This window comes from Malus sylvestris, chromosome 10, assembly GCF_916048215.2.
Source record: "Malus sylvestris chromosome 10, drMalSylv7.2, whole genome shotgun sequence".
Lineage (NCBI taxonomy): Eukaryota > Viridiplantae > Streptophyta > Magnoliopsida > Rosales > Rosaceae > Malus > Malus sylvestris.
This window is the reverse complement of record NC_062269.1, coordinates 40,042,933-40,067,969: the sequence shown is the minus strand read 5'-3', so window position 1 is coordinate 40,067,969 and position 25,037 is coordinate 40,042,933. Positions and strand designations below refer to the sequence as shown.

The window sequence follows — 25,037 nt, the reverse complement described above, 5'->3', positions numbered from 1 at the left end:
CTTCTTGACCTAATTACTCGATCTCGAAATTCGTTTAAGTTTAGTAACTACGAGTTACTTAGGCTGCTGCCATGTGCTTTTATGGACGATGAGGATTGAATACTGAAGCCACGGAATTGGCTAATCTCACCACGATTCTCTTCTTCACCTGACCCCTCTTGGGAATCGGCCGGCCAGAAAATCTCCTCGAGAAATCCCTGCCGTTCATCATCGCTCTCCCGGCGGTAGAATTGGATGCGGAACCTTCCATCTCTCTAGTTCTTCTTCTTCTTCTTCTATAAAACCTTCTGAATTCTGTATGTGGTTTTCTGAAGTTTTGATGCAAAATACAAGTTGGTTTTGCTGAATGCTCTTTCCAGAACCCACTGCTTTCTTATATACCACTCAGCTGGTTTAGGATAATGACCATATTGGCCATGCAGCGGTTCGATATACAAAAGTTGTGCATGCGTGATCCAGTCATTTTATTGTTTATAGGACCAATAATGCTTGTGAATTAATCAAGTGCATGGGTCTACAATATAAAGTGGTGGATGGCTGCTGCATATGGATCACGTGGGTAATTAGTTTTGTGTTGTTTGAAGGAGTCAGCATTCCACCGATCATGTCAAACTGTTTGGAATCTTGTCTTTGTTTAAAAATTATATAACCCACTAATTCATGTTATTAATGATAGGGTTAAGATATGAATTAGGTGGTGATAATAGTTTACTTACTGTTTGGGAGCCAGTCTCTTCAGTTCTCACACAAAGAAGAGACTACTTTTAACATGTGAAATGAGAAAGATACTAATATAAGATATACACCTGAGTTATTGTATCTACAAATGTCAGGACAAATAAATGGGTTCATTGTCTTGAGATTAACTTCTTTACTTATGGAAGAAATAAGGATGATAAGTGAGTTGGTTAGAGAATCGAAAAGTTGGAGGGACTATTTTGGCCGAAAAATTGGTCTAAGCTTGAATTATAATAGATAAATATAAGTAGGAAAATTTTTAAAAACCAAAATTGGATTGAGCTAGAGCTTGTTCAACCCTTTATTTTTATCTAATAACTCGTGTGACATGTGGCATTTCACGTGATAAAAGAGAGATTAATACGTCACATGATAAAAGAGATATTAATAAGTGATATACTCTCAGTTATATCCAAGAATCTCCCCACACAAACTCATGAGCTCATGGTCATCGAGATTAACTTATACACCCAATTTAGACGAGAAAACATGATGATAAAGTGAGATGGCTGGAGACTTAGAAATTTGGACTAAAGATTCGTCTAAACTTTAATCATAATGGATGCATATAAGTAGGAAAAACTTTAAAATTGGGTTGGGCTAGAGCTCGTTTAGCCCTCTTCATCACGTAAGGAGTGATATAAGAATATTGGAGTATAACAATATACCACGGACATACAAGCGTTTTTTCATGATGATGAAATTTGCACTTTGTTATATGAGATAAGTATGATCAGATAATTTAATTTTATCAATTGTGAGACTCACCCAAGCTGGGCGAAAGGAAAATCATAACCTCCACTCCACTAGTTGAGCTACATTATTGTGAAGTTGACAAGTTGGCTTTGATTTCAATTTCAAGTTCAAAGAAGTTGGGGAGCTTTAGCTTTCACCCTTGTTCTAAGATAAGATTAGGGACAATAACAAATAATGATAAAAAATAGAAAGCAAATTCATTTTCTAAAAGATGAAATGGATTGATTGCAAACATCCATGCACAATCAAGCCCAAATTCAATTTTATAAGTTTTGGGCTCAATCTAATAAGAATGTGAATGCCTCTACCACCCCCAGTGAAACAAATGGCGGCAGACCAAAAGTCAAAATATATGTGAATAACAGTGTGGGCGGGCTCCCTCATGATTTTTGCAAAAACCTCATTCATTAATTAGGGGATCAATCGACAACATTCTTATGATACTTATACTCTTTTTTTTCACAAACGTGATATCATTTCACTGTACAAATGTTATAGTCGAAATTGTTCATTATATTATCATCATCGAAAGATCATCTTTGGAAAATTTTATTTGATTTAGAAACCGTTTAGTTATTTATATGAGTCAAAGCAGTTGATAGTTTTATGACGATGTCACTTGCTACCATAACTATCAATATTCGACACACATAGATGGCTAAATGATCACCTAATTGAATGAGTTTATCTAAAAATGATCTTTAGATGTTAATAAAGAAATGAAACGTTCTAATATGATGTTTGTATTGCAAAATGATGACTCGTTGCAGTAGAATGAGGACTTTCATAATGGAAGTGTGGATGAAAACAAGAAAATCGAAGTACGTCATGCTGTTGAAACGCTGAAGTAATAAGTCCTGTGTTTGAACATTGAAACTTGAACCCCAGGAATCTAAAACAATCTAAACACAACAGGTTAAGAAAAATTGACCATCAAGAATTCAATACCAATCAATCATGCTGCTGTGAGTGATTTGCGGCTACTAAATTCTTGCCCATTCGCCCACCTGTGGGAGGGATTTTTGGCATACAATGCCTTTCTGCTTTAATAATTTCAAATCAAGTGGGCAGTATTGTTGTATTAAGCACTAAAGTGGCACACTTGGCCCATCATTGTATGAGATAATTACGATTATTACTTGTTGGTTAGTGTGTGTAACCAGTATCCGGGGCTGATTCCAAGCTATCCAGTAGTTTTGTTTACTCAACAATTGTCATTCGTGTGATTAGAACTCACGACTTATCATAATTTTTTTATTTAACTGACGGCATCATTAAAAAGTAAATAAAACTAAAAATATGTACTTCGAATCCGAATCCGACTGATGCTGAAATGCTTCCATGAATCTTCTTGACCATCAAAATGATAGACTGCCTCAATGATACCATATGCTGATTTCTTTTTAAAAGAAAAAAAAATGAGAACCCAATTCGTTCAACTTGATTAAGCCATCACAAGTCTCCAAAACTAAATAGTAAACACTACTAGAAAATCATTAATTTGATGATTAAAATATGGGTCCTTGCACTAATTAAGATAAACATTATCAAAAGAGTATGAATATGGATTCAACTTGCCTATCAACAACATCAAGTGTAAAGTGTTATTCTATCAATTATATGCTTTTCTATCTTATCATATACCACTCCTTCTAAAGCATATTTTGATCAAGTATGAACTTGCATTGCATACGTTTTGATGAGCTCACAATGACTCTAACTTTGGTTTAATTTTATACCCTTTTTTTTTTTTACAAAATTCGACACTTCATTGAAAAAGTCCAGTTAAATTTCATGAAATCTCATTAACCACCGTATGCATCAGCTAGATCACATGATCAATGCATCTAGCAGTCAAAGATGAAATGGAACTTCGAGCATGTGAAAATTCGTTAATTATTAAGCAATCTTCAATTTGATTAACTATCTGCTGAGATAACGCTTAAATGGTCATTTAGGAAAGGAACATCTTTTATTGTGACATAAGTTGTTAATCGACACTAGGGTAGACAAATAGAAGAGAAATTTTAGTAGAGTTGTTTGATTAAGGTAGTTTTCACACTAAGTAACATCAGTATAAAATCAAGTAGAACCAAAACATTTAAGATTTGTGAGAGTTTACAAGTCTTACAACAGTACTGGCGCAAAATGATCAGTCCTTCACTTGCCAATCGTTCGTGAGTCGAACTTGCTCGCTTGCCACGCCTTATACTCATCTTACCAACGTCATTGACGGATTCCTTATATTAGTTTTTCTCAAACAAAATGCGTCTAAATATTCTTTTTTCCTTTAAATGAAGAAAAATTAAGTTAGATTAACTTTTTGATAATGATCGTATGCGAGAAACCTAAATATTGTTCAAGTAAATATAGCTTATTATCTCATATTTATAGCTTATTCTTAGCTCAATTCCTTTGTATTTATTGAAGTCCAGCCGAAAAACAAGTCTCCACCAATCATTATCTATCACTTTCTATTCATTTTGCCTTTTGGTTACCACCCTTCCAACGTCACCAAAACCAACACCCTCCAAATCCACACAAAACACTCTCTCACTCTCACACACAAACCCAAAACATTCTTCAACCATGGCTATAAAATTCTCGCACAATTTGGGTCTTGAAAAATGGAATGACAACAAGTTGACACGCAGCAACAAAACCCACCTCAACTTTTCTGGGAAATTTGGCTGCTCCTTATCCAAGTTCAGGAAAACCCAATCCTTCCCAGTAATGGAGGGCCTGAAAAGTTCGAGCCTTTTGGCCCCCGAGCCAGTGATTAATTACTCCCAGGAATTGGATGTGGCTGTTAGAGCTGTGCAATTGGCTTGTTCTCTCTGCCAGAGAGTTCAGAACAGTTTGATTTCGAAGAACAGCGATGGGGTCCAATCCAAAGATGATAACTCTCCTGTCACTGTGGCAGGTCAGTTAAATCTGCGATCTTTTTTGTTTCAGTGGTTCTTAAATTCTGTTTTGTGAACTGGGTTTTTTTGCAAATTTGGAATTTTGGTGATTTGGTTTAATTTAGATTTCAGTAATTATAAATCTTTGAGAAATTATTTGGGTTTGAAGAAATTGTTCTTAAAGTGTCTTCTTTCGAAAATTACGACTTCTTGAAGTTAAAACACGTTGAAGAATGTGAAGTCACACGTAGGAGAGGGCCGAATTAAATCTAACTTAGAAATGCGAAACAGGTTCTCTCAAAAGTGAGATTTTTCGTTGACTTTCTGTCATCTCATGTTTTTGACACAATGTTCTATAATGTTGTATAGAAATTAATGTTAAACTGTAAGGTAGCAAAAAGTTTCAAGCCTCCTTAACATTTCTCATCTAACTCGTATTAAAGTATTTCACTATTAATTGCATAGAGTCGTTTTGTATAAGACTCTGCACATAGTTGTACAGTTAGTATAAGTTGAGGTAATATTAATGGGAATTAGTAGCGCACCGCTGAAGCGATTTTGAAACTTTGGCAGAATATTACTTTTCGTTTTATATTTTAAGTGCTATTAAAATTGTACTAGTAAACATAATGCGGTTTCTAGTGGAAGTACTATGATGTGGAAAAGGAAACACACAAAGGTATCTATAAGCCTAAAAATATCAACTTGTGGAGCTGTTTGGTGGTTTTCCTAGTGGCAGCTATAGTACCATGCTAATAAAGTAGAACGATGCTGCTAGCCTGCTAGTCATAGTTTCCTCTGTTCATCAGCAGCAAGCTTTGTTTTCAGCCTTTTTATCATAATCCACCTTCACCCCTTAACAAACTTGCAGAATATGTGATAAAATGTCGAACCGAATGCGCAAAACTCATATCAGAACCTGTAGAGGACATTGAATCTTAGTCCTATGTTATGTTATTCGTTGAATTTGCATATATCATTTAGCCTAAAGTTGGTGCGGCCTTTGAGAGTGCAGAATCTCTGTGCACACCTTGATTTCTGGACCAAGCATAGTGGGAGCATAAGTCCTTTTTTTTTGCAGTCTCTTCTAGCTCTCAATCTTTCTATCTTCGAAAGCAATCATTATGTTTTCCTCCAAGATGTATTAAATCATAGCAGAACTGAACATTTTTCTTAAAGCGTGTCTTTTTGTTGTAGGACCGAGACATTTCATCTCTATTTCCTCACAAAATCTCCCTCACACACCTCTCTTGATCATCTTACTTGTATGCCTCGTAATCGTTGTTTGTCTGCCCCAAACTTACATTCTTAATTGAGAAAAATCATGCCCAATTTGCTTTTTACGTCAGGATCTTTACAATTTGGAACAGTTTAGCTTTCAACACGAAAAGAAAGCTTCCGATAAAAAAGCTGGAATATTTGGCATCACTCTCTTAATAAGTTGTTGCTGGTATGCCAGTTTATGGTCCTGAACATCTCTCCAGGGAATAACTTACAATATAGTATATTATGTTTTAAACTTGTTATATTTCTGATATGAATTCCAATCTATGACGTAAGAAACATGTACACCAAGAAACAAGCGAGAGCTTAGTCCTATACCAGATGACCACATGTTATTCGAGTCTATTTCTTCAAATTATCGTATCAATGGTTCGTCATGAAAAAGGAATTTCAACATTTTGGGTGCAATTTTATGGTCAATGAAGCTATGAATTCTTTTTAATACATGTCCTCTCTTTAATGTACCTTGCAAACAGATTGGAGTGTCCAAGCAACTGTGAGCTGGATACTGTCCGAGTCTTTTGGGAGCAGCAACGTGTCCATTATTGCTGAAGAAGATATTCAAAATTTGTCCATGGCAAAGGCAGGTGGAGTACTAAAAGATGTAGTGAAAACTGTGAACGAATGTCTAGCTGAAGCACCTCGTTTTGGACTTAAAAGTCCGAAAATGGCCCTTGGGACTACAGAGGTTCTTGAAGCCATCAGTCGGTGCAACTCGCTTGGAGGCCCGGCTGGGAGATTTTGGACACTTGACCCCGTTGATGGCACATTGGGTTTTGTCCGCGGTGATCAATATGCAATAGCTCTGGCTTTAATAGAGGATGGAGAAGTTGTGCTTGGAGTTCTTGGCTGTCCTAATTACCCAATGAGAAAGGAATGGCTCAATTATCATCACCGGTATCATAGAATTATATCTAAATTGACACCACCAACGTCAGAATCTTGGGACAAAGGCTGTGTGATATATGCTAGAAGAGGCAGCGGCGAGGCTTGGATGCAACCGCTGCTCCATGTAAATAAGAACTTAGTGTGGCCAAACTCTGCAAAACCTGTCCGAGTGTCGTCCATAGATAATCCAGCACTGGCAACATTTTGTGAACCTGTTGAGAAGGCAAATTCAAGTCATTCCTTCACTGCAGGGCTAGCTCACAGTGTCGGGCTTAGGTACCACAATTTAAACTTTGATCTCTCTTTGCTATATATGTTACATTCTACAGGTGTATGATAAGATGAACAAATGATATTGTGACTGCAGGAAGCAGCCACTGCGAGTATACAGCATGGTGAAGTACGCAGCCATAGCTCGTGGAGATGCCGAGATTTTTATGAAGTTTGCAAGGGCTGGCTACAAGGAGAAGATTTGGGATCATGCAGCCGGCATTGTTATCATACAAGAGGCTGGTGGGGTGGTTACAGATGCCGGAGGGCGTCCACTGGACTTTTCGAAGGGCATATACTTGGAAGGCCTTGATCGAGGTGTAGTAGCTACTGCTGGAGCCAATCTACATGACAAGATCATCAGGGCCGTTGATGCTAGCTGGGACTCCTCCAGTCTATAAAAGCCGTCTACTGCTGCTGCTTGGCATCAATGAAAACACAACTCCTTAGCCCTTACATTACCGGAAATCGTACAAAAATTGTAAATTGTTGTTTTCATTTTTGTGTTCTTTATTTATCTGATTTTTGCATTGGCAGAAATATTAAATCCTTCAGGGGAAAATGCAGAAGTATATCTACAAAGTTCATGCTTGACCATCTTAAGCCTGTGTTCCAATATGCTTTAAGGTAATTTAGAAGTCCCTCCTAGCAGCCTGGCTGCAATTTAGAGAAACTAAGTGTGTACTGGGTCAAGCAATGTAAAATGTATTGAATTGGAATCCAATTGCAGAGACAATGCTGAACTCTTCGGCCCAAAACAAACCCAACAAAAAGGAAGAAAAATAAGAAGGAAAAGAAACTTCTGAGGAAACTTTGGGTGTAATTGTAACACGACGTGGTACTGCCCTGCCCATGTGTTACTAGCTCACCTAAAATGTTACAAGTCATGTTTTGCCATTCTCTTCCAAATCAAACTTCGCTGCTTATAGTCTTTGATGTCAACAACCACATTGAATGTATAAAAACGACTCTTCTCACTTTGTAATTATCTGTACTAGCGAAACATAATATGTGGTAGCTAATTCATCAGTACTATAACACGTAAATTGGTTATATCACGCAAAGTTATTCCAGTACCATAACCTTTTGTGAAGGAGCGTATAACGCGCTTGGCATCCCAAGCTGTGATTGATACCTTGAGATAAAAATGAGTGAGACACTCACACTGAGAGTCTCTGACTCTGACAGATGAAGCACGCACGAGCAGAAGTTGAAATAAATCTCACCCGTGTTTTTGGATGCAACTAGTTATACAAGTCATCAATCTTCTTAATAGCAATCCACATGAAATCTTGAAATATTTTTGTGTGTCTAGAATACAGGTGGTACATTACATGTAATTATACAATTGGAGGGTCGACACTTGAAAAAAGAGTTTTCCAACAATTGTTGAGAATATTTGGCGTATCGTCCCGTACTCCGAACACACTGAAAAATCTTTCTGAAATCTTAACTCGTAGAAATGCAATTAATTGAACTAAAGCAAGGACGGTGACCTCGGTATTACAAAGCATCAATGTTTATTGAATGGTCTAACTCCCAATCAATTGCTTAATAGTAGATAGAAGAAAAAAAAGTGGTTGTCAGCACAATGGAGAGAGAGTGATATTTAACTAGCCCGAATCTTATTGCGTAGACTTATAACTAATCAGTGAAACTTCCGATTAAAACTAACTTAAACACACCCTAAGTCTTCAAATTAGTAGGAAAACCCCCATTCCCAACAGATGGATGGTAAAATTTACCTTCAAATATAAAAATATCTAACCTAGCTCTTCGGATTGGAGGATGCAGAACAAGTTTTTTTTTCTTTCTTTTGGGAGTTCAGACTTGAGAGATCGGAGACATATATCTGTATGGACTTAGTCATAAATGATCATAAAGGTGGTCGGCCCTCCAACTTTAATTGGTCAGCTCCTCTCTTGACAACTTGACATGTGATCTGGTTTATTAAGACTAAAGATCTTACAATGATAGTCTTGAAGGACATTGTTCATCTTCTTTAAGAAATAAATTAATATTAGACTCGCCATTTATAAGATCTGAGCTTAAAATTATTTTCACTTACTATTTAAGAATATATGCATATAAAAGTTGAAAATGATGCTTTACAATAGACTATACACTTCTCACCTCAACTTTTGGCTATCAAGTGATGAATGTTACCATATTTGGTCCATCCATCGTGCAAATTAGGATTTAGGGGGCGTGAACTATAAGACATAGCCCATAACCTTCTAAGATTGCTGCATCCCCTTAAACCCAACCCTAGAACACCCAAATCTAATTAGTATCCAATATTTATTTGTCACGTGTTCGAAACCTAAAAGAAATTTAATTTCCATTGCAAATTATACAATATTTGAATCAATCTCATAGAAAAATTTTGGGAGAAAAATGTTGCCAAATTATAGGAAAGCTGTAGTTTCAACTTTCAAATTAGAGCTAATTTCTTTTTCAGGTCATAAATTATTATCTATATTAAGAATCAACGTTATCGAACTACTTTTCACCTTTTAATTGGAGAAACAAGATATCAAATTGGAGAGATTTGACAAGAAACCAACCATCAAAAGACGTATGATCAAAATCTTGCAATAAAAAAGCGCCAATAACATCAACATGTAGTTCTTATGCCATGCTTATAATTCAACCGACTCAGTAGAAACGAAAAGGGTATAAATTGGCTGATACTGGATATTAATTTACAGGAGTAAATTGTAGCAATAGTCCCTCTACTTTGATCAAATTGGAGCAATGATCATTCAACTAAAAATCCATTACCATTGGTCCCTCAACTTATCAAAATATGTAGTTATAGACATTTTCATCAATTTCGTCAAAATTTTGTCAAAATAAGTTATGTTGGAATGACAATTTATACAATTAGGGTCCCTCAACTCATCAAAGTGTGTAATTATGGTCATTTTCGTCAACTACGTCAAATTTTTTGTCAAAACGAGTTATGTTAGAAGGACCATTGCTACAATTGGGTTAAAATTAAGGGACAATTTCTCCAGTTGAATTAAAGTTGAGGGACCAATAGTAATGGATTTTTAGTTAAGGGACCATAGTTGCACGTTTTGATAAGTTGAGGGACCAATGGTAATGAATTTTTAGTTGAGGGACCATTGCTCCAATTGAGTTAAAGTTAAGAGACCATAATTACAATTTACTCTAATTTACAGTATTCTATTAGATTTTGCATTCGTGTCGTGTTTTTCGTATTCGTATCATTTTCGTGACATACCCGATATCTTAACCGATCATGTCGTGTAACAATCAAATACATCCAACCTACAATAACTTCACGAGGGCCCCCATCAAGAACAAAATGTGGCATATATGTCAAATTGTCACTTAATACATAGACCAAACTTCATGTGTCCAACTTATTACGTAATACTATAAGACAGTAAAAGAAGGATAGTAATGGCACCCAACCTACTCCCCGTTCATGAGAGGACGTCTACGTAACTGTCCTCCAACACGCTCTCAATTAATGCCCTTCTTTTGGTAACCTTCCCCCCCCACCACAATCCCTCCACTTGTATATATTCACCATATCCCCTAACAATCCCTTCTCTTCTCTATCTCATCACTCTCTCCATAAGTGCTTTTCCAAAAAGCCAGAAAAATGATCCCAGCAACAAGTCTATTCCTAGCCACTTTGCTCCTCACTGCTTCACTTGGCATCGCAGCCCGACCGGGATCCGATGGAGCCTTCTCAGCTGAGCTCAAGAACTCAAAGGACAAAGGTGGTGCTGCTAATGGTGGTGGTGGTGGGGGTGGCAACAGTGGTGGCATAGGGGGGTTTTTCCCGCCCGGGTTTGACATACCAGGGTTTGGAAAGGGTTTTGGAAGCGGTGTGGGTGGCGGATATGGAGGCGGGTATGGCGGTCCGAATGGAGGGTACTCCAAGGGTGGAACTGTGAGGACTTCTCTTGTGTGTAAAGAAAAGGGTCCGTGCTACAAGAAGAAGCTGACGTGCCCTGCTAAGTGCTTCACATCCTACAGCCGGTCAGGGAAGGGTTATGGTGGCGGCGGAGGCGGCGGTGGGTGCACTATCGACTGCAAGAAGTGTACTGCTTACTGCTAGATGAATAGGCTGCTCCTTTTGTTATGGTACTGCAGCCGGTAGCCGGTAATAGTTACTATAATTAGTATGTTTATGCATGTGATGTGATGTGATGTGAGCCTTCTAAGTAGACCATGGATATATATGGATTTCTGAGTGCAAGAGTTTCTATGAGACAAACTCTATTTTAATTTCCTTTTATTTTTCTACTACTATTTTGAGGGCCTTAAGAGTGAGTTTGGTTTGTGAGTGACCACAAACCTAAAATATATGATATGTGATTTTGCTTTATCTAAAGACTAATGTTCTCCTGCTTCACAAGCTGACATCTAAACCGTTTTTAGATAACAAAAACGCTTATAACAATGATCAGAAGAAGCAGTTCATTCACAACAAAATCATATCTGATAATATTTAAAAGGTATTTAAAAGGTTAAACTGCTTCTGAGTTATAAAAGCACTTGAAAATCTTTTTCCCCATAAAAGTGTGTTTTCCAAGAAACACTAGGGACTTTTTTATTGAAAAGTTTGGTGTGCCTCTAAATAGAAGCCCGTTATGAACAAAAGTACTTTAACAAAAGCATTTCCAATCCACATAGGGTTGATTGATTGTTTAACAATCTTTAACATTCTTGATTCTTAAAACAAGGTAATATAACTTTTGTAATAAATTTCTTCCACGACAAGTTGCTTTCATAAATATATTGGCTCGTTTTTAGAAATGCTTTTAAAATGACTGAAAACACTTTTGATGAAAGTGCTTTTAAAACCCGAAAACATTTTCGCCAACAAAACTTTCAATTCTTTTAAAAACACGAGTTGTATAACTTAGGGTTTTTGTGTTCAATCCATGGAGGTACAACAAAGGGTACCTTGCAAAGTCATAGAAATTAATCACTTAACACAAAAGCACTCTCAAAACAGTAACAATTAACGTTTTGAGAAGTTAGGCAGCCTATCAATACCTAATAAGCAGCTTGATTATCGGAAAATTCTATCATACAACAACGGATTTCAGAGGAAACGAGTTCAAAAGATTAGAAATTTTATAATACGGTTGAAAGAACGCAGTAAACCAAAAAAAAAATGCAGTAATCAAAAGATTTAAGCAAAAAAAAAAAAATTATGGAATTAAGAGTTTTTCTCAGAAACAGAAAAATGAAGAAAACATGATGTTTCTAGCAAGCCAGTGATGTCAAGCCTCCTAATCATATTCTCCAGTATAGAAACAGAAGTAGCACTTAAAAATCATCTATGAAACAGGCGTAATACGACGGAACAAATAAAAAATGAAGGCTCGAACAAAACCATAATCCTGTAACTAAAGGGGCATTTACAACCTATATCAAATACACAAGTCCGCCATCTTTTCTTCTCCATACAAGACCTTAGCTTCAAAGTGCTGCCCTCACGACTCCTCTCGCTCCTTCACGCCTCATTTCAGCGGCTTTACCGCTTCCTCGGAAATACATGTATACTTGCTGCACATGTAGAGGGGGAGGGGGGAGGGGGGAAATGTGTTATAAAAGACCAAATAACAAATGCTAGCTTTTCTTTTTCGTGACAATTTGGCAACGATATTTGGGATTGGAACTAGACCTGAATGACCCAGATGCTCAGCACTGATTCAAGACAGAACATTCCAAATCCAATGAAGTAGAAGATCTGCAAGCAATGGAAAAATAAAAAGTTATCATTGAGGACCGTTTGGTTTCTCCCTCCCGTATTTTGAAAACATTTGGAATAAGCTTTTAACCCATATCCTCTCAAAGGTTCTGAATGTGCAACACTCATGTGGCTGGGCAGCCATACAAAATATTAGAAGAACAATATACTTATGGAACCAACACTCTTACCCCAACCAAAACATGGTCACCAAGAACATCAATTGCAGGCAGAATGCCACTGTTTCAAAAGCACACGAATAAAATCATAAGCAGCATACACAGGAGAAAACGTTCACTTTGTATATCCATCAGCACGCTCCAAATAAATAATCCATTGATCAATCATAAATGTCTAAAAAGTGTTAAGGGAAATTCAATTAAACTACATACGTGAGAGATTTTCCCTTGAAGAATATTGGAGGAGCAACCGCAGCAAAGATGCAGAAGCCAATGTGGATCTGTTGGTAGAAGAAAATGGAATATGTAACTAGTTAATTATGCTAAATGACAATGTGGACTGCATATCAACTACAACAACAAAAATTTGGGATAGCTTACCAGATAAAACAAGAAAAACCATCCATACTTTAAAGCACTCTCGGACCTGCAAGAAGATAAAATTAGAGAATTCAAACCAATACTATAGCTAGCTACAAATTAAGCAGCTATATTCATCATGGTTGAAACAATTACATATGCTGTAACCAGATGAATTCCTCATAACCATCATCAATACTACTGTCATATTACCCAAATCCAATAAGTTTTATTCCCTAAATCTTCCATAACTGGTTCTTTGTTGCTTCATAATAGTCTCACATGGTGTCCAAGCTTTAAAGGAGTTCCTTTTGGCTATAAACAAGTCGTATACAGAAGTAGGACTCTGGCAGGATTCAATAAAAATGGGCAATATATACCTGAAAACACGGTACAGTGGACGGTACCACAAGACATAGGATCCAGGAGCCCCTGATATGAAGTAGATAACAGCAAGGAACCAAATTTTTACCCCTACACCAAAGATCAGGAAACGATCAATTTCACCCAACATGAGATAGATCCAAAATGAGTACTTGTTTACATGCAGGACAGTTGCCAAGTATGTTTTCACACGCACCTTCCCCCTTAATCCATGCCGTAGTAACAGCTATTACATTCCAGAAAAGGCAAAGAACAAGTCCTGCATAACACCACCGATCATCACAAAATTTAGGCAGCCTTCAATGAACTTTAGAAGTTTAGGACATAAACAATAACATAAGCTATAAAACATCACACTACACAGATAGACTCACGCAGCCTATCTCACACCCATCTTATACATATAGAGATGAAGTAATGCTAAAAAAACAGATGACTAGAAACTAAATCTGCTCAGCACAATAGGTTAGCTTTAGAAGCCAAGCTCATGTAATGATACATATAGAGAGAGACTATGACCAACTTCTATACTTATGATTGTTTGAAGTTTTGGTTTTCCTCAAATTTTCAAGCCTTAACACCATAATCTAAGATCCACCATCAACAATCATAATTTCCAGTGAAGGGAACAAAAAGCCAGCGCATATGTGAATATAATTTAGATTTAAGTTTCTGCAATAAGAATTGTGATATAGAGTCAACGCATAATCATATCCATAAATAAAACAATGACTGACATACCTAACCATGTTGTGAATGCAACATACTGCACCCTCTGCAAATGAATTGGTATTTCATTTGCAATATCATGATGGATGATTGGGAAGAAAGGTGGCCAATTTTTTTCCTCAAGAACAATTCCAGCTGCAAAACAAAAGGGACGATGGAAAACATTAGTCGATAAAATTTCAAAGGATGTCAAACTTGTAAGTGTTTCGAAAACCATTATTTTAACCTCCCCCAGAATGAGGAGAAAAAGTATCTCAGAAAAATAAGTCAAAGTAAAATACCACGTGCGGCAGCTTCTTCTTTCCGTCTTACAATCTGCATAATATCACAAAAGATGACAGTGAAAAACTTGTTTGGATGAATAAAAAAACCACAACAGGGAATTTGCTGAAACATTTATTGCCATGATCTTTGAATGATTATTCACACTTTCAGAATTCAGAATATCTTTCAAGTCATACCTCCTCCCGCTTTCTCAATTCAGCTTCTTTAGCTTGGAGTTCCCTCTCCCTCTTTTTCAAATCCTATATTTAAAAAAAAAAACCTACACTTAGTAAACAAAAGAAGTCCACTTCAATTGCCTAACTAACAATCTGAGATTAAAACTTACTGCATTTCCATCGATAGGTATATCAACGGGGTCGCCAAGGCCGTAGTTGAAACCAGCACGTTCAGGAGGAAGAGGTGAAAGTCTTGAGTTTTTGGCAGGAGCAACAATTCCAGGATTCTGCTAATTATGTTAGCACATCATAAGAGCTCAAACAATGCGTACAAAAAAGCAAATTATTTCTCTGTTTTTACATATAAATCCATGATTTATGTTTTATGCGCCTGATAAGTTTACAACACCCATGCCTTGCCCAAATGGTAGAGCTTAATCTGAAACAAGATAGATACATACATAGCTTGGTATCTACATGTGCGCTCAAATATTTCCAACTCAAAATTCTGACTGGAATCCAATAACCCACAAATACCCAACTCAAAATTGACCAAAAATAAATAAATAAATAAATAACGGGAAAAAAAAAAAGAAATAAAAAAAAGCGTAAATTGGATTTAGATAAGGTTACTTCTATACAAGGATTCAATCATAACCGCTCGAGCAAACAGATATAATTAAAATTTTAAATTTTGAAAACACAGACAGTAAACCCATGAAATTTTCGAAGTGGGATTCAGATATGTTGACTTGATTCACTTCAATTCGACAGCAAAACCCAGATCTTAAAATCTCTAAAACCCAAGTCCAAATCCAAGTCGACGACTTTATCAACCAGATTCACCAAATCAGAAAACCCAGTTCGAATTCAATTGATTTCAAAAGAAACAACAGCAAAAATCATCTAGATAGATAACTCACCGAGAAAGGATTGACTTCTTCTTCTTCGGCAAAAGGGTTACTGTCGTAGCGACCAGCCATGGCGGAGAGAGAGATTTGAGCGCCCAAAGGACCGGTCTCAGAGCTTGTCCGAGAGATCTGAGAGCTTATGAGAAGAGAATAAAAGAAAAGACTTGTGGTGGAAGAAGTAAAATTGAAGAAAAATATAGTTTCAGGCACAAAAGTGTGGAAGGGAAACTGTGAGGAGATGAAAAGGAATATCTAGAGAGAGAAAGTGAGTAGACTGTAGAACCGCTGCCTTTGGTTTACTGATTTTTATTTTTTTTTTCTAGAGAGAGAAAGGGGATGAATCGTCGACTCTTTGTCAGCTTTTGACAGCCAAAGGCGGCTTTTTTATTTGATTTTTCAGAATTTTAGGGGCATAATTGAAAATTCAATTTAATTTTGGGTTTTTGGTTTTGGTATGTTTTTTCAGACAATGACATTGAGATGTGAATGTGATGCTATATTTTGGAAAGAGATCTTATCCCTATATCACTGTCTGAAACGTAATGATTAGGTAATTCGGACCATTAAAATTAAAATCAATAATTATCATTAATTTTGTTGGTTATCTCACACAAATCAAAAGCTCTGATCTCCTTTTCACAAAAGATGATCAGGGTTTTTTTGTTCTTAACTTCTTATGCTTCAAACCTCCGAACATTAAGATCCAGAGAAGATTCCAAATGCCTATATTTTAGCAACATTTTGAAGTGCTTCCAAATCTCTATTTGTTTGGAAGAAGTATCATGTCTTAGGTACGAGATGAGCATGCAATATATTTTATGATGAGTTCGACAGATGACTGTGTCTACTTCAACGGTAAAAACATAACGTTGTTACTTACATATATTCGATGTGTTGCTCAATCCATATGATGTTAGCTGTGGGTTTTGTTGTACCAAATTTCGTAGTTTTGTACTTGTTTTTTATGCCCCACCTAATTTGTTAATCTTTGGTTAGACAATGTAAAGTTAGGCAGGCATCGCTCGGACCTCCTTAAACTATACGAACTCGACCTCGAACTTTGAAAATAAAGAGACGAAGTTAGCTACTCTAGCTAAATTGACTAAAACTTTGTTTTGTTTTATAAACTTTCACCATCTATATTTCCTTCTACACTTCTCTCTTTGTTTTTGTTTTCTTTTTGTTCGTCAATTTTGTTTTAATTTACTTGATTCGAACCTCAAAGAAGTTGAGTTTCGTCCACCAATTATTTTTTAATTTACTCGATTCAAAGCTAAAAAATAATAATGAATGTATTTATAAAATGAAAGTTCGGAAATTAATTCCCTACTTTTCTTCTCATTTGCAAACACTTAACCGAGAACTAGAAAATTCTTATCAGAATGATTATTCTATTGTGAATAGGATTATTAATTAGAAACATGATTTTTTTTTTTTACTTTTTATTGTTAAAGAGAAGGAGATGTTCAAAACTATTACAATAATTTAAGAGGGGTAATTTTCGAACCCGGGACACATGGGTAGAAATCAACGCCCCTATCTACTAAAATATTAGACCACATACAAATCAGAACTATTATTGTGCAAACTTAAAGTAGAATTCCAGTAAGATTTGGATATCAAATTATCATAAGTTTGTATAACATGGAAGACAAGAAACTCATCATGATTAATATAAAAACAAAAATACAAGACCAAGAACTAAGCACACAATTCTCGTACACCTGAATCATTTTCTATCTTTATCGTCGCTTTCTCTCTCACCCACTTTTAAAATTAGCTTCACAACATATTCTAATATATAAAGGTTAGACTAGAAGGCAAGGCACCAGCGATCAAGACTTGACCTGATTATTTATACGATTACGCGCTAATGCGTTATTCATGTGCTTCCAGAAGGATTGAGACTACATTTCTGCATTACATTTATTCAGAAAAATAGCTCCGGATTCGAGTCATAGAAGCAACTTTTTTTGCAAAGCAAAAGTAAATCTATGTACAAAAGATGTTGCCCCGACTCTCGCAAAACTGAGAACCTTACTGACTTACGGTCTGTAATTTTTACATTTATTAAAAGAAAAAAAAAACTTGGATTCCGAGAAAATAAGGGACAAAATTTACTGATTATATTGTCACTGCCATCTTCACGGAACCATCTGGTGTAAAAAATGCATATGAGACCAGTGTATACCATCCATATACATAACCAACTACACCGAGACATATCAAACTTACAAGGACCGCGGCCCGAACAAATATCGAATTTACGAGAACCACGACAGGGCGGAGGCAAAATCTGAATTGCAAGGATCAAAACTTGTGAATAATTCAAATAATGAATTAACTATGGGTTCAATGAAACGCTACACAAACTATGGGTATAGACGAGATTGAGCGCCTCTGAATGAAGAGGCACTAATAATTTCAACTAGCTCGGCTAGGACTTGTAAGTTAAGAGCTCAAGTTGTCGAATTTACGCTGTTTCCTGCGTTTTAGGCTACTTTTAAATGGATCAGCCCAGCTCGGGTCTTCTTCTACTGCGTTGTTCCACCGCTGTTTGAAGGTTATAAACTCCCGCGTTGACTGCCTCCTAATCTGCAAATGTAAACAACAATACATTGGTAAATAATTCATCGCTCATATATTGAGTAGTTCGGTAAGAGGATTGGTGATTTCGCATGATAACTTGATCACTTTGGACATCTATACTACATATTGGACAGCAGGTCTCACCTCAATTCGCACGTCATGCCCTGAAGCAGCTCGTTTCTGTATATCATTAACAAAGTCAACAACATCAAATTTAGAATGCTAGTAGTTGTCGAATCTTTTGATGAAGAAAACAAAGAAAACAAAAGGATGGCTATTGCTTGTGAAGTTTACCTTACTCTTCTTCTCAGGAACCTGGAAATAGGGAAAGAAAAATGGGAAATGTTAATGGTGAAAATAAGAAAAAAAAACCGAGCCGTTGACAAGGATCAAATATGCATGTGCAAGAGATATGCAATGTTTATGGTTTAACACTTGCAAGCACGAGAACTTCCTTCTCTGGCAGACAAAGAATATGCAGAGATTAACTAACCTTGTTTGTCGACGAACCACCATATCCCAAAGTTTGTATTCCCTTGTGAACAATATATTCACTATCAACAACTCCCACTTTCTTGGTACGGTCTCCCTACAAAACGCAGTATTCTAGTTATGGCCAGCTGAATGTTATGTAAACTGACTCGGGATTATTGATTTGAATAAGCAATAGTCAAGCAAAAGCAAGAAACCTAAGCAATTTCTAGCAACCTAATGAGGAAATTGATCCTAACAAGAACAAGGAAAGCAGTTCTTACCTGTGCACAATACCCAAGTCTCATATCCAGACCCCATCCATGTACAAGATCATTCTGAACAAAAAGAAAGCTGCTCCGTGAGGAATTAATGAAGATAATGTTTAACATAGTATTACGCATGGTAGTGGCGCTCAGATTATGCAAGCATAATGTTTTATTCAACAATATATAATAGTAGAGGTGAACAGATTAAGATACAACGGCTACCTGTATAAGATGCCAAGTACAATGCCAGGCAGCTCTTGAAAAAACGGGAGCCATGCCTTCCACAAACCTGCATTTGTCAATTTAAAAGGCTAAGCAACAAGTCCTATGGTCCATTCTAGAAAATGAAAAACTATATCCCAAAAAATAAGCCGATTAGAATTCTTGCAATTCGGATATCAGATGACTCCTTGGAATGTTTAGTCTTAATTATTAACTTTTCTTCACCCAGAATGACAATCGACAAAAGAACACAATGTTGGACTATTGAATAACAGTTAACCCACATCCTAACATTTGATCCTAAATTCAAGTTCCGGTATTCACAACCCCTCGATGAAAAGTTGAATTACACACGTATAGAGAGTCTCAGAATATAGAATAACTGTCAGCTCTCATCTTAACGGATTTTAGAAGCAGTGGTAAACCAAGAAAACATCATACGAGGCAGGTCAGACCTCACAGCTACTCATCACACAAGCAGCCAAAAAATTCTTCAAACTTGGAAGGAATAGCTGTGTCTGTCATACAAATTAATATGAGCATGACAACTCACCCGGTACATGGTGGTCCCTGACTTGCTTCTGTACACTTTGTGCTGCCTCTGGTGTCATAAACTCTTCTGCGAAGAGTGAAATCTTGTTATTAAGATAACAAGTGCTCACAAAAGTAAATCAATAGACTTAAGATAGTTGTTTTGAAACCACCATATTCACCTATGAAACTTCTTATTTTTAGCACGAATTGTAATTCTATGATGTATATCTGTTGAATTTGGATGCAAAGCTGGCTGAGATATCTCCAGTCCCGCTTCTTTCACAATTTCAAGGTATCTGGGAAACAAAACAAAAATTAAGTTACCGGCTATCATGCCATTTATGGTCCAGAGAATAGCATGAAAATAAAACCATATGCTGCCTATGGGATCAAGTTAAAATGTTTAGACAAAATAAACTCTCTTAAACAATTTTCGGACAAGTTAACTAATGAAAATAATTTCAAACAGATAATCTTCTGAATTATAGTCCTAAAAAGATGCTTTCGTACAAGAAAATGCAATGAGAAGGCAATGAACTTACATTCAATTGATATGCCCACACTCATGTAATTATGAATAACTAACTAAAAACTAGCCTATTCAGAGTCGAACATAATCAGAGTATGTGTTGCATAAAGTGTCCTGGGATGCATTAAAATTACCTTCCTGGATGAAAATTCTCAACCCCCAAATCCTCATCCCAAAGGAATACGTAATCATAAATGGACACAATATCTGGATGCAGAAAGCGTTTCGCAAACCACCTGAAAATAAATCATAAAAAATAGGATGAAGGAAAGAGAGATGAGAAACGGAACGGAAAACCAGGAACAGCACTAGAAGGAATTGCCCCTTGGATAACTGCAACTGTGAGATTTTCAGTAGGAGATTGCATGTTTTTTCATATCACGATCAAACGAGCACATTGCAGGCACTACATATATGTTATATATTCAAGCCAGATATATGGAATCATAAGCGGAACGATTAACTTACCACTTTGTTTGGTTCTGGGCAACTATGTGTATGGCCTCGTTACTCCACTCAAGATCCCACCACCCATCAACATTCCCATCATAATGGAATAGGATAAAGGTAAAATTTTCTGGAAGAAACTGAAATGGATAAAATTAGCCCAAGTGTCAGTTGATGTCTTTTGGAAAATAATAAGAGAAAAATGTATTACTCACCTTTCTCACAATAGCATCAACACTATCCTTTTGCTTAATACCAACCGGAATAGCCAGCAAGTTACGGTTGCTATAATCATCGACCTGAATCAGAATAAGCACCCCAAATCACAAAAAGTGTCTATATCCAGTTCATAAGGAACAAACTTCACTTTACACATTGCAGTCTATGATCAGTAACTGAGCAATCATCTATCAATTTTCTATTAGTGAGGATAAGTTGATATGCAAGAAAGAACCTTAAAGGTGGTGCTAAGCACAAGATGATTAGAATCTTACCCTTAACCTTGAACTACTTGTCAACCATAGAGGCCTTTGCTCTAAATCTGACCTAGGCTGTATAATCCCACGAGGTAAACTGTCCAACTTTCTCGAAGTCGCAAAAATTTCCTGAAGCATCAGAAGAACCTCAGAATATAAAGAAGGAAGAAACATCAATCCGCAATGGATGATCCAATCATGAAAGAATTGCATATTGGACTGGTAATCTCCATAATTTGGAAATCAACGGAAAAAGAGCTACTGAAGTCTTACTTTAAGGTATTATAGAAAGGTAACAAAACATTAACTTGGCAACATGGACACGAGGATCAAATCACTACCTTTACTGTGTCAAAGGGATTCCACTTTGCGTCAATCTAATAAACGAAAGGAGCAAAGGACAATCAGTAGACTAACCACCAGGACAAGGAAAACAGCAATTATGGAATTACCATGATATCAAAAAGCTAGAAATAAATCAATTTATCAACGACTATGAGAACTCAGGGTCAAACTCAAACACAAAACAACAATAACGCTACTACTATGTTACTTTTGAGTTTCTCTTGAACCCGAGAAAAATGATTTCAATCGGCCAATCAAATGCAGTAAATTGCTATCATAATTCTTGTGTGTATGATGGTACCTCCGTCTGCTGATAAGCCTGATACTGAAAGTTGGTGGTTCTATACACTATGAATAACATTACGGTACATGTAACTCCCATAAATGACAGCTGCTTCATCTTCATTCCGCTTTTCCCCTGCACCGGCATCATACATTATTGAGCGTGAGACGGGTTACTCAACGGAATACAAGCTTTTGGCTCCAACTCAACTGAATACAACGACAGAAACAAAAACACAAAAGGGTAAGAAATTGTGGATCATACCCCATCAGAAAAAGAATTCTTTTTCTTGAACATCCATATCCATGAGTTTGGCGACTTCATGGACAACCAAGTTCTCTACTTTGTTTTCATAAGAAGCTGCATCAAACAAAAACCAATATTATTTGTAATTCCAACCAAATGCTACCAAGATATATAATCCACAAATTTACCAAAATCCAAGTTTGAGATCCAATTTATAATGATGCATCTTATTCAGAGTAAATGTCAAGAAAAGTTGCAGAACCCACCAAAATTTAAAGAAAATTATAAATGGGACTACATAAAGTTATGTTCTTTTTAAACTTTACCATCAATGGGAAAACCTCTACACAGAAATCAATCCAATTAGATCTTAATTAGGCAAAAATACTATAACCCACATACAGAAAGTTAATTTTCTTTAAAATAACAAGGAAAAAAAAAATCAGACCAAAAAGACAATGAAAAAAAACAAAAATGTTTCCTCTTTGTTTTTGCAGATATAATTGAAGAAACTTGAAGCTGATCAATGACTGAACAGAACCCAAAAGTGAAAAGTCACCATGCAAACAATAAAACCTCCGGCCTTCCTCTGTGAATCTCCAAAAGAAAGCAAAACCAAAAGCAGAGATTCGCTGAAAGATCAAGCCTTGACGACCGTCGGATTCAACAGCTGCGGAAAGAAAAGAAAGAAAGCCAGACACTCTCACTAAAGTTTCAGCCCAACCCAGAAGCAATGGCGACCGTAGGATTTGGCAAAATGGAAGAACACGCTTTTTAGAGAGAGAAAGCAGGAGAGAGAGAGAGAGGGGAGAGAGAGTCGAAAGGCGGATTTCAAGGGAGAGAGTCAGCTGCTGATGATGTATTGAGCTATTGCATGCGCAGAGGACGAATCAGAAATCCATTTACTTATATGTTTTGGGGGTTCTGATTTTCCGGCGACGACGAGTGTCACTGTACGAATCAGACGCGCGCGAACCTTCCGATCTCCGTCTGTCTGTTTCTTTTCTGTGTCCTATTTCCTAAATATCATGTTCCTTTTTTATATTCGTGAGATCTCAGACCGGACACCATTTGTTTGTTTTTATTTTATTTTAATTTTGTTTAATAAGAAAAATAAGGTTTATATTTAATTGCATTTTACACCTTTTATGTTCTAACGAATTTCTAAAATAGGTCATAATGTTTTAATTTTCTTATTTTACACCATTAAATATTACATTTCATTCATTTATGTCATTTGTTGAATAGATTGTCTGATCCTTTCTTAAACTATGTAATGATACTCTTATATAAATTAACGTGTAAGCGATAAAAAACCAACCAAGAATTTGTAAAAAAAAAAAAAAAAAAAAAAAAAAAAACCTGTGACCAAAATAAAACTTCAAGATGCAAAGCGACCAAATTAAAACATTGTGTATCATTTTGATAGTTGCCTCAAACTTAAAAGGGCGAAACATAATTAGCCAAAAAACCAACCAAGAATTTGTTAAAAAAAAACCAAAACCTGTGACTGTGAAGTGTCGCCGTCTGTCCTACTCAAAACAGATCTTAGGGTTTCTAATTTTCTAGGGTGTTGCTTTTTTGCCATTTTCTTGCCTTGTTGTCCAAATCTATAAATCTTTTATTTATTTATTTATTTATTTTATCTGTTTTTGGGTGGGAAAATTTGTAACCAATTTAATTAATTTACCAGATTTATCCAAATGATTTGTTATTTATTTTCTAAGAACAAAGATAATTTTGTTTTTGAGCTAAGGATAATGATGATGATTTCTTTTCTAAGGTAGGAAATTGGTTGAGAAGCTTTAAAGTCAACAATTTTGGAAGGTTTACACTCAGTTTCCACATTAAGTTTCTTTTTTCTTGGCTTTTGTTATGTTTGATTAATGGATGATTAGTGGCATAGGATAGTTACCTAAGTGAATTTATGCAAATTCAAACCTACACCTTTTCTTCTTTTTTTCCTTTTTGATCTAGAGGACTGAATACAATTACCTAAATTTAAATTTTCACACACATTCAATCACTTGAGATGACCAAGAGAAAGCTGAAATGTCTTTATGAATCTTTTCGGTCCTAAAAAATAAATAAAAATAAAAACTGTGAGGACGAAGCCACTAGCTAGTTTTTTTGTAAAAAAAGAGAAAAAAATTACACACACATCCTTTATTCTCTTAGCATTACGATATTATTACAACTAATGTCTTATTTGGAAGTGTGTATTATTATTTTTTCAATAAACGATATTATCTACACTAAAGGAAGGGGATATGTTTAGCCTCATAATGAGCTGGCAATAATATGGTTCAAGTTCGCATTTGGCGAAAATCGAACCTAAGACCTCTCACTTACAAGTAAAGAGAAATACCACAGACCGTAGTATTAAGGGGCTCATTTAGAAGTATTTTTAAAATGAATGAAAACAATATTGGTGTAAATATTTTAAAAACCAATCTTAATAAAAATAAAAATAAAAATCTAAAAAAACACTTTAAATACTTTCTGCAATAAGCATATATCTTCCGCTTCTTCTACACTAGCACGTACACGTTACAACCTGTGATAACTTATACAACTTGTGAAGTCTGTCATGCGTAAGGCATATAGAAAAGTTTGAATAACTTTATTATTCTGTCAAATTTGCAGCTTGACACGTATAATATATCCCTAAACAAAAAACTAGAAAATAAAAAACGTGGCTTCTCACTTATTTTGGGTTGTTTTGTAAATACACGAAAGCATGGACCCATTAGGACAAAAGTCTCTTTCCATTGCAAGGAGATCGTTGGATTTGGTGTAGGAACTAGAAGCTGTGGACCAATCAGCTTCTTCCACCTTTCCCCCTCAAAAGCCGGACTGCCAACTATTTTTTACTACCACGACAAATCTGTGGTCTTTTTTATAATTAGCGAACAATTAATCTACTTGTCAATTACCTTTTCAGCCACGGTTTACGATTTTTTTTCGGTACAAACGATAAAAATTTTACGTTAAATTCTAAAAATGAAAACTCTTAACAAATTAAGCTGCAGGCTACTAGC

The 25,037-nt window shown here is 36.0% G+C and overlaps 4 protein-coding genes across 5 annotated transcripts; 2 read left to right on the top strand and 2 right to left on the bottom strand.

Moving 5' to 3' along the window:
* The first annotated feature begins 3,986 nt into the window (after nucleotides 1–3,986).
* On the top strand, nucleotides 3,987–7,582 carry LOC126584552 (PAP-specific phosphatase HAL2-like). Its single transcript, XM_050248897.1, has 3 exons — nucleotides 3,987–4,417; nucleotides 6,158–6,845; nucleotides 6,937–7,582. The coding sequence occupies exons 1-3, from the start codon at nucleotides 4,084–4,086 to the stop codon at nucleotides 7,238–7,240; spliced, it is 1,326 nt and encodes a 441-aa protein (XP_050104854.1). The 5' UTR covers nucleotides 3,987–4,083; the 3' UTR covers nucleotides 7,241–7,582.
* Nucleotides 7,583–10,401: 2,819 nt separating this feature from the next.
* On the top strand, nucleotides 10,402–11,214 carry LOC126586407 (glycine-rich cell wall structural protein 1.0-like). Its single transcript, XM_050251250.1, has one exon. It carries the CDS (start codon nucleotides 10,477–10,479, stop codon nucleotides 10,936–10,938), a length of 462 nt encoding a protein of 153 aa, XP_050107207.1. The 5' UTR covers nucleotides 10,402–10,476; the 3' UTR covers nucleotides 10,939–11,214.
* Nucleotides 11,215–12,040: 826 nt separating this feature from the next.
* LOC126586406 (secretory carrier-associated membrane protein 3-like) lies at nucleotides 12,041–15,942 on the bottom strand. Of its 2 annotated transcripts, none has more exons than XM_050251248.1 (12): nucleotides 15,598–15,942; nucleotides 14,845–14,964; nucleotides 14,696–14,758; nucleotides 14,516–14,549; nucleotides 14,247–14,369; nucleotides 13,702–13,764; nucleotides 13,502–13,595; nucleotides 13,143–13,188; nucleotides 12,975–13,042; nucleotides 12,774–12,822; nucleotides 12,517–12,582; nucleotides 12,041–12,398 (listed from the first exon to the last, which is right to left on the bottom strand). In XM_050251248.1, the coding sequence occupies exons 1-12, from the start codon at nucleotides 15,655–15,657 to the stop codon at nucleotides 12,312–12,314; spliced, it is 873 nt and encodes a 290-aa protein (XP_050107205.1). In that variant the 5' UTR covers nucleotides 15,658–15,942; the 3' UTR covers nucleotides 12,041–12,311. The 2 variants fall into 2 exon arrangements, with proteins under 2 accessions (XP_050107205.1, XP_050107206.1); XM_050251249.1 differs by having other exon boundaries at nucleotides 14,845–14,961; nucleotides 15,598–15,940.
* A 1,747-nt stretch (nucleotides 15,943–17,689) lies between these two features.
* On the bottom strand, nucleotides 17,690–23,021 carry LOC126586862 (uncharacterized). Its single transcript, XM_050251829.1, has 16 exons — nucleotides 22,556–23,021; nucleotides 22,015–22,110; nucleotides 21,769–21,885; nucleotides 21,464–21,499; nucleotides 21,141–21,251; nucleotides 20,862–20,945; nucleotides 20,668–20,786; nucleotides 20,334–20,435; nucleotides 19,850–19,966; nucleotides 19,690–19,755; nucleotides 19,137–19,203; nucleotides 18,930–18,983; nucleotides 18,668–18,763; nucleotides 18,469–18,489; nucleotides 18,319–18,354; nucleotides 17,690–18,180 (listed from the first exon to the last, which is right to left on the bottom strand). Exons 2-16 carry the CDS (start codon nucleotides 22,072–22,074, stop codon nucleotides 18,037–18,039), a joined length of 1,230 nt encoding a protein of 409 aa, XP_050107786.1. The 5' UTR covers nucleotides 22,075–22,110; nucleotides 22,556–23,021; the 3' UTR covers nucleotides 17,690–18,036.
* Nucleotides 23,022–25,037: the final 2,016 nt, after the last annotated feature.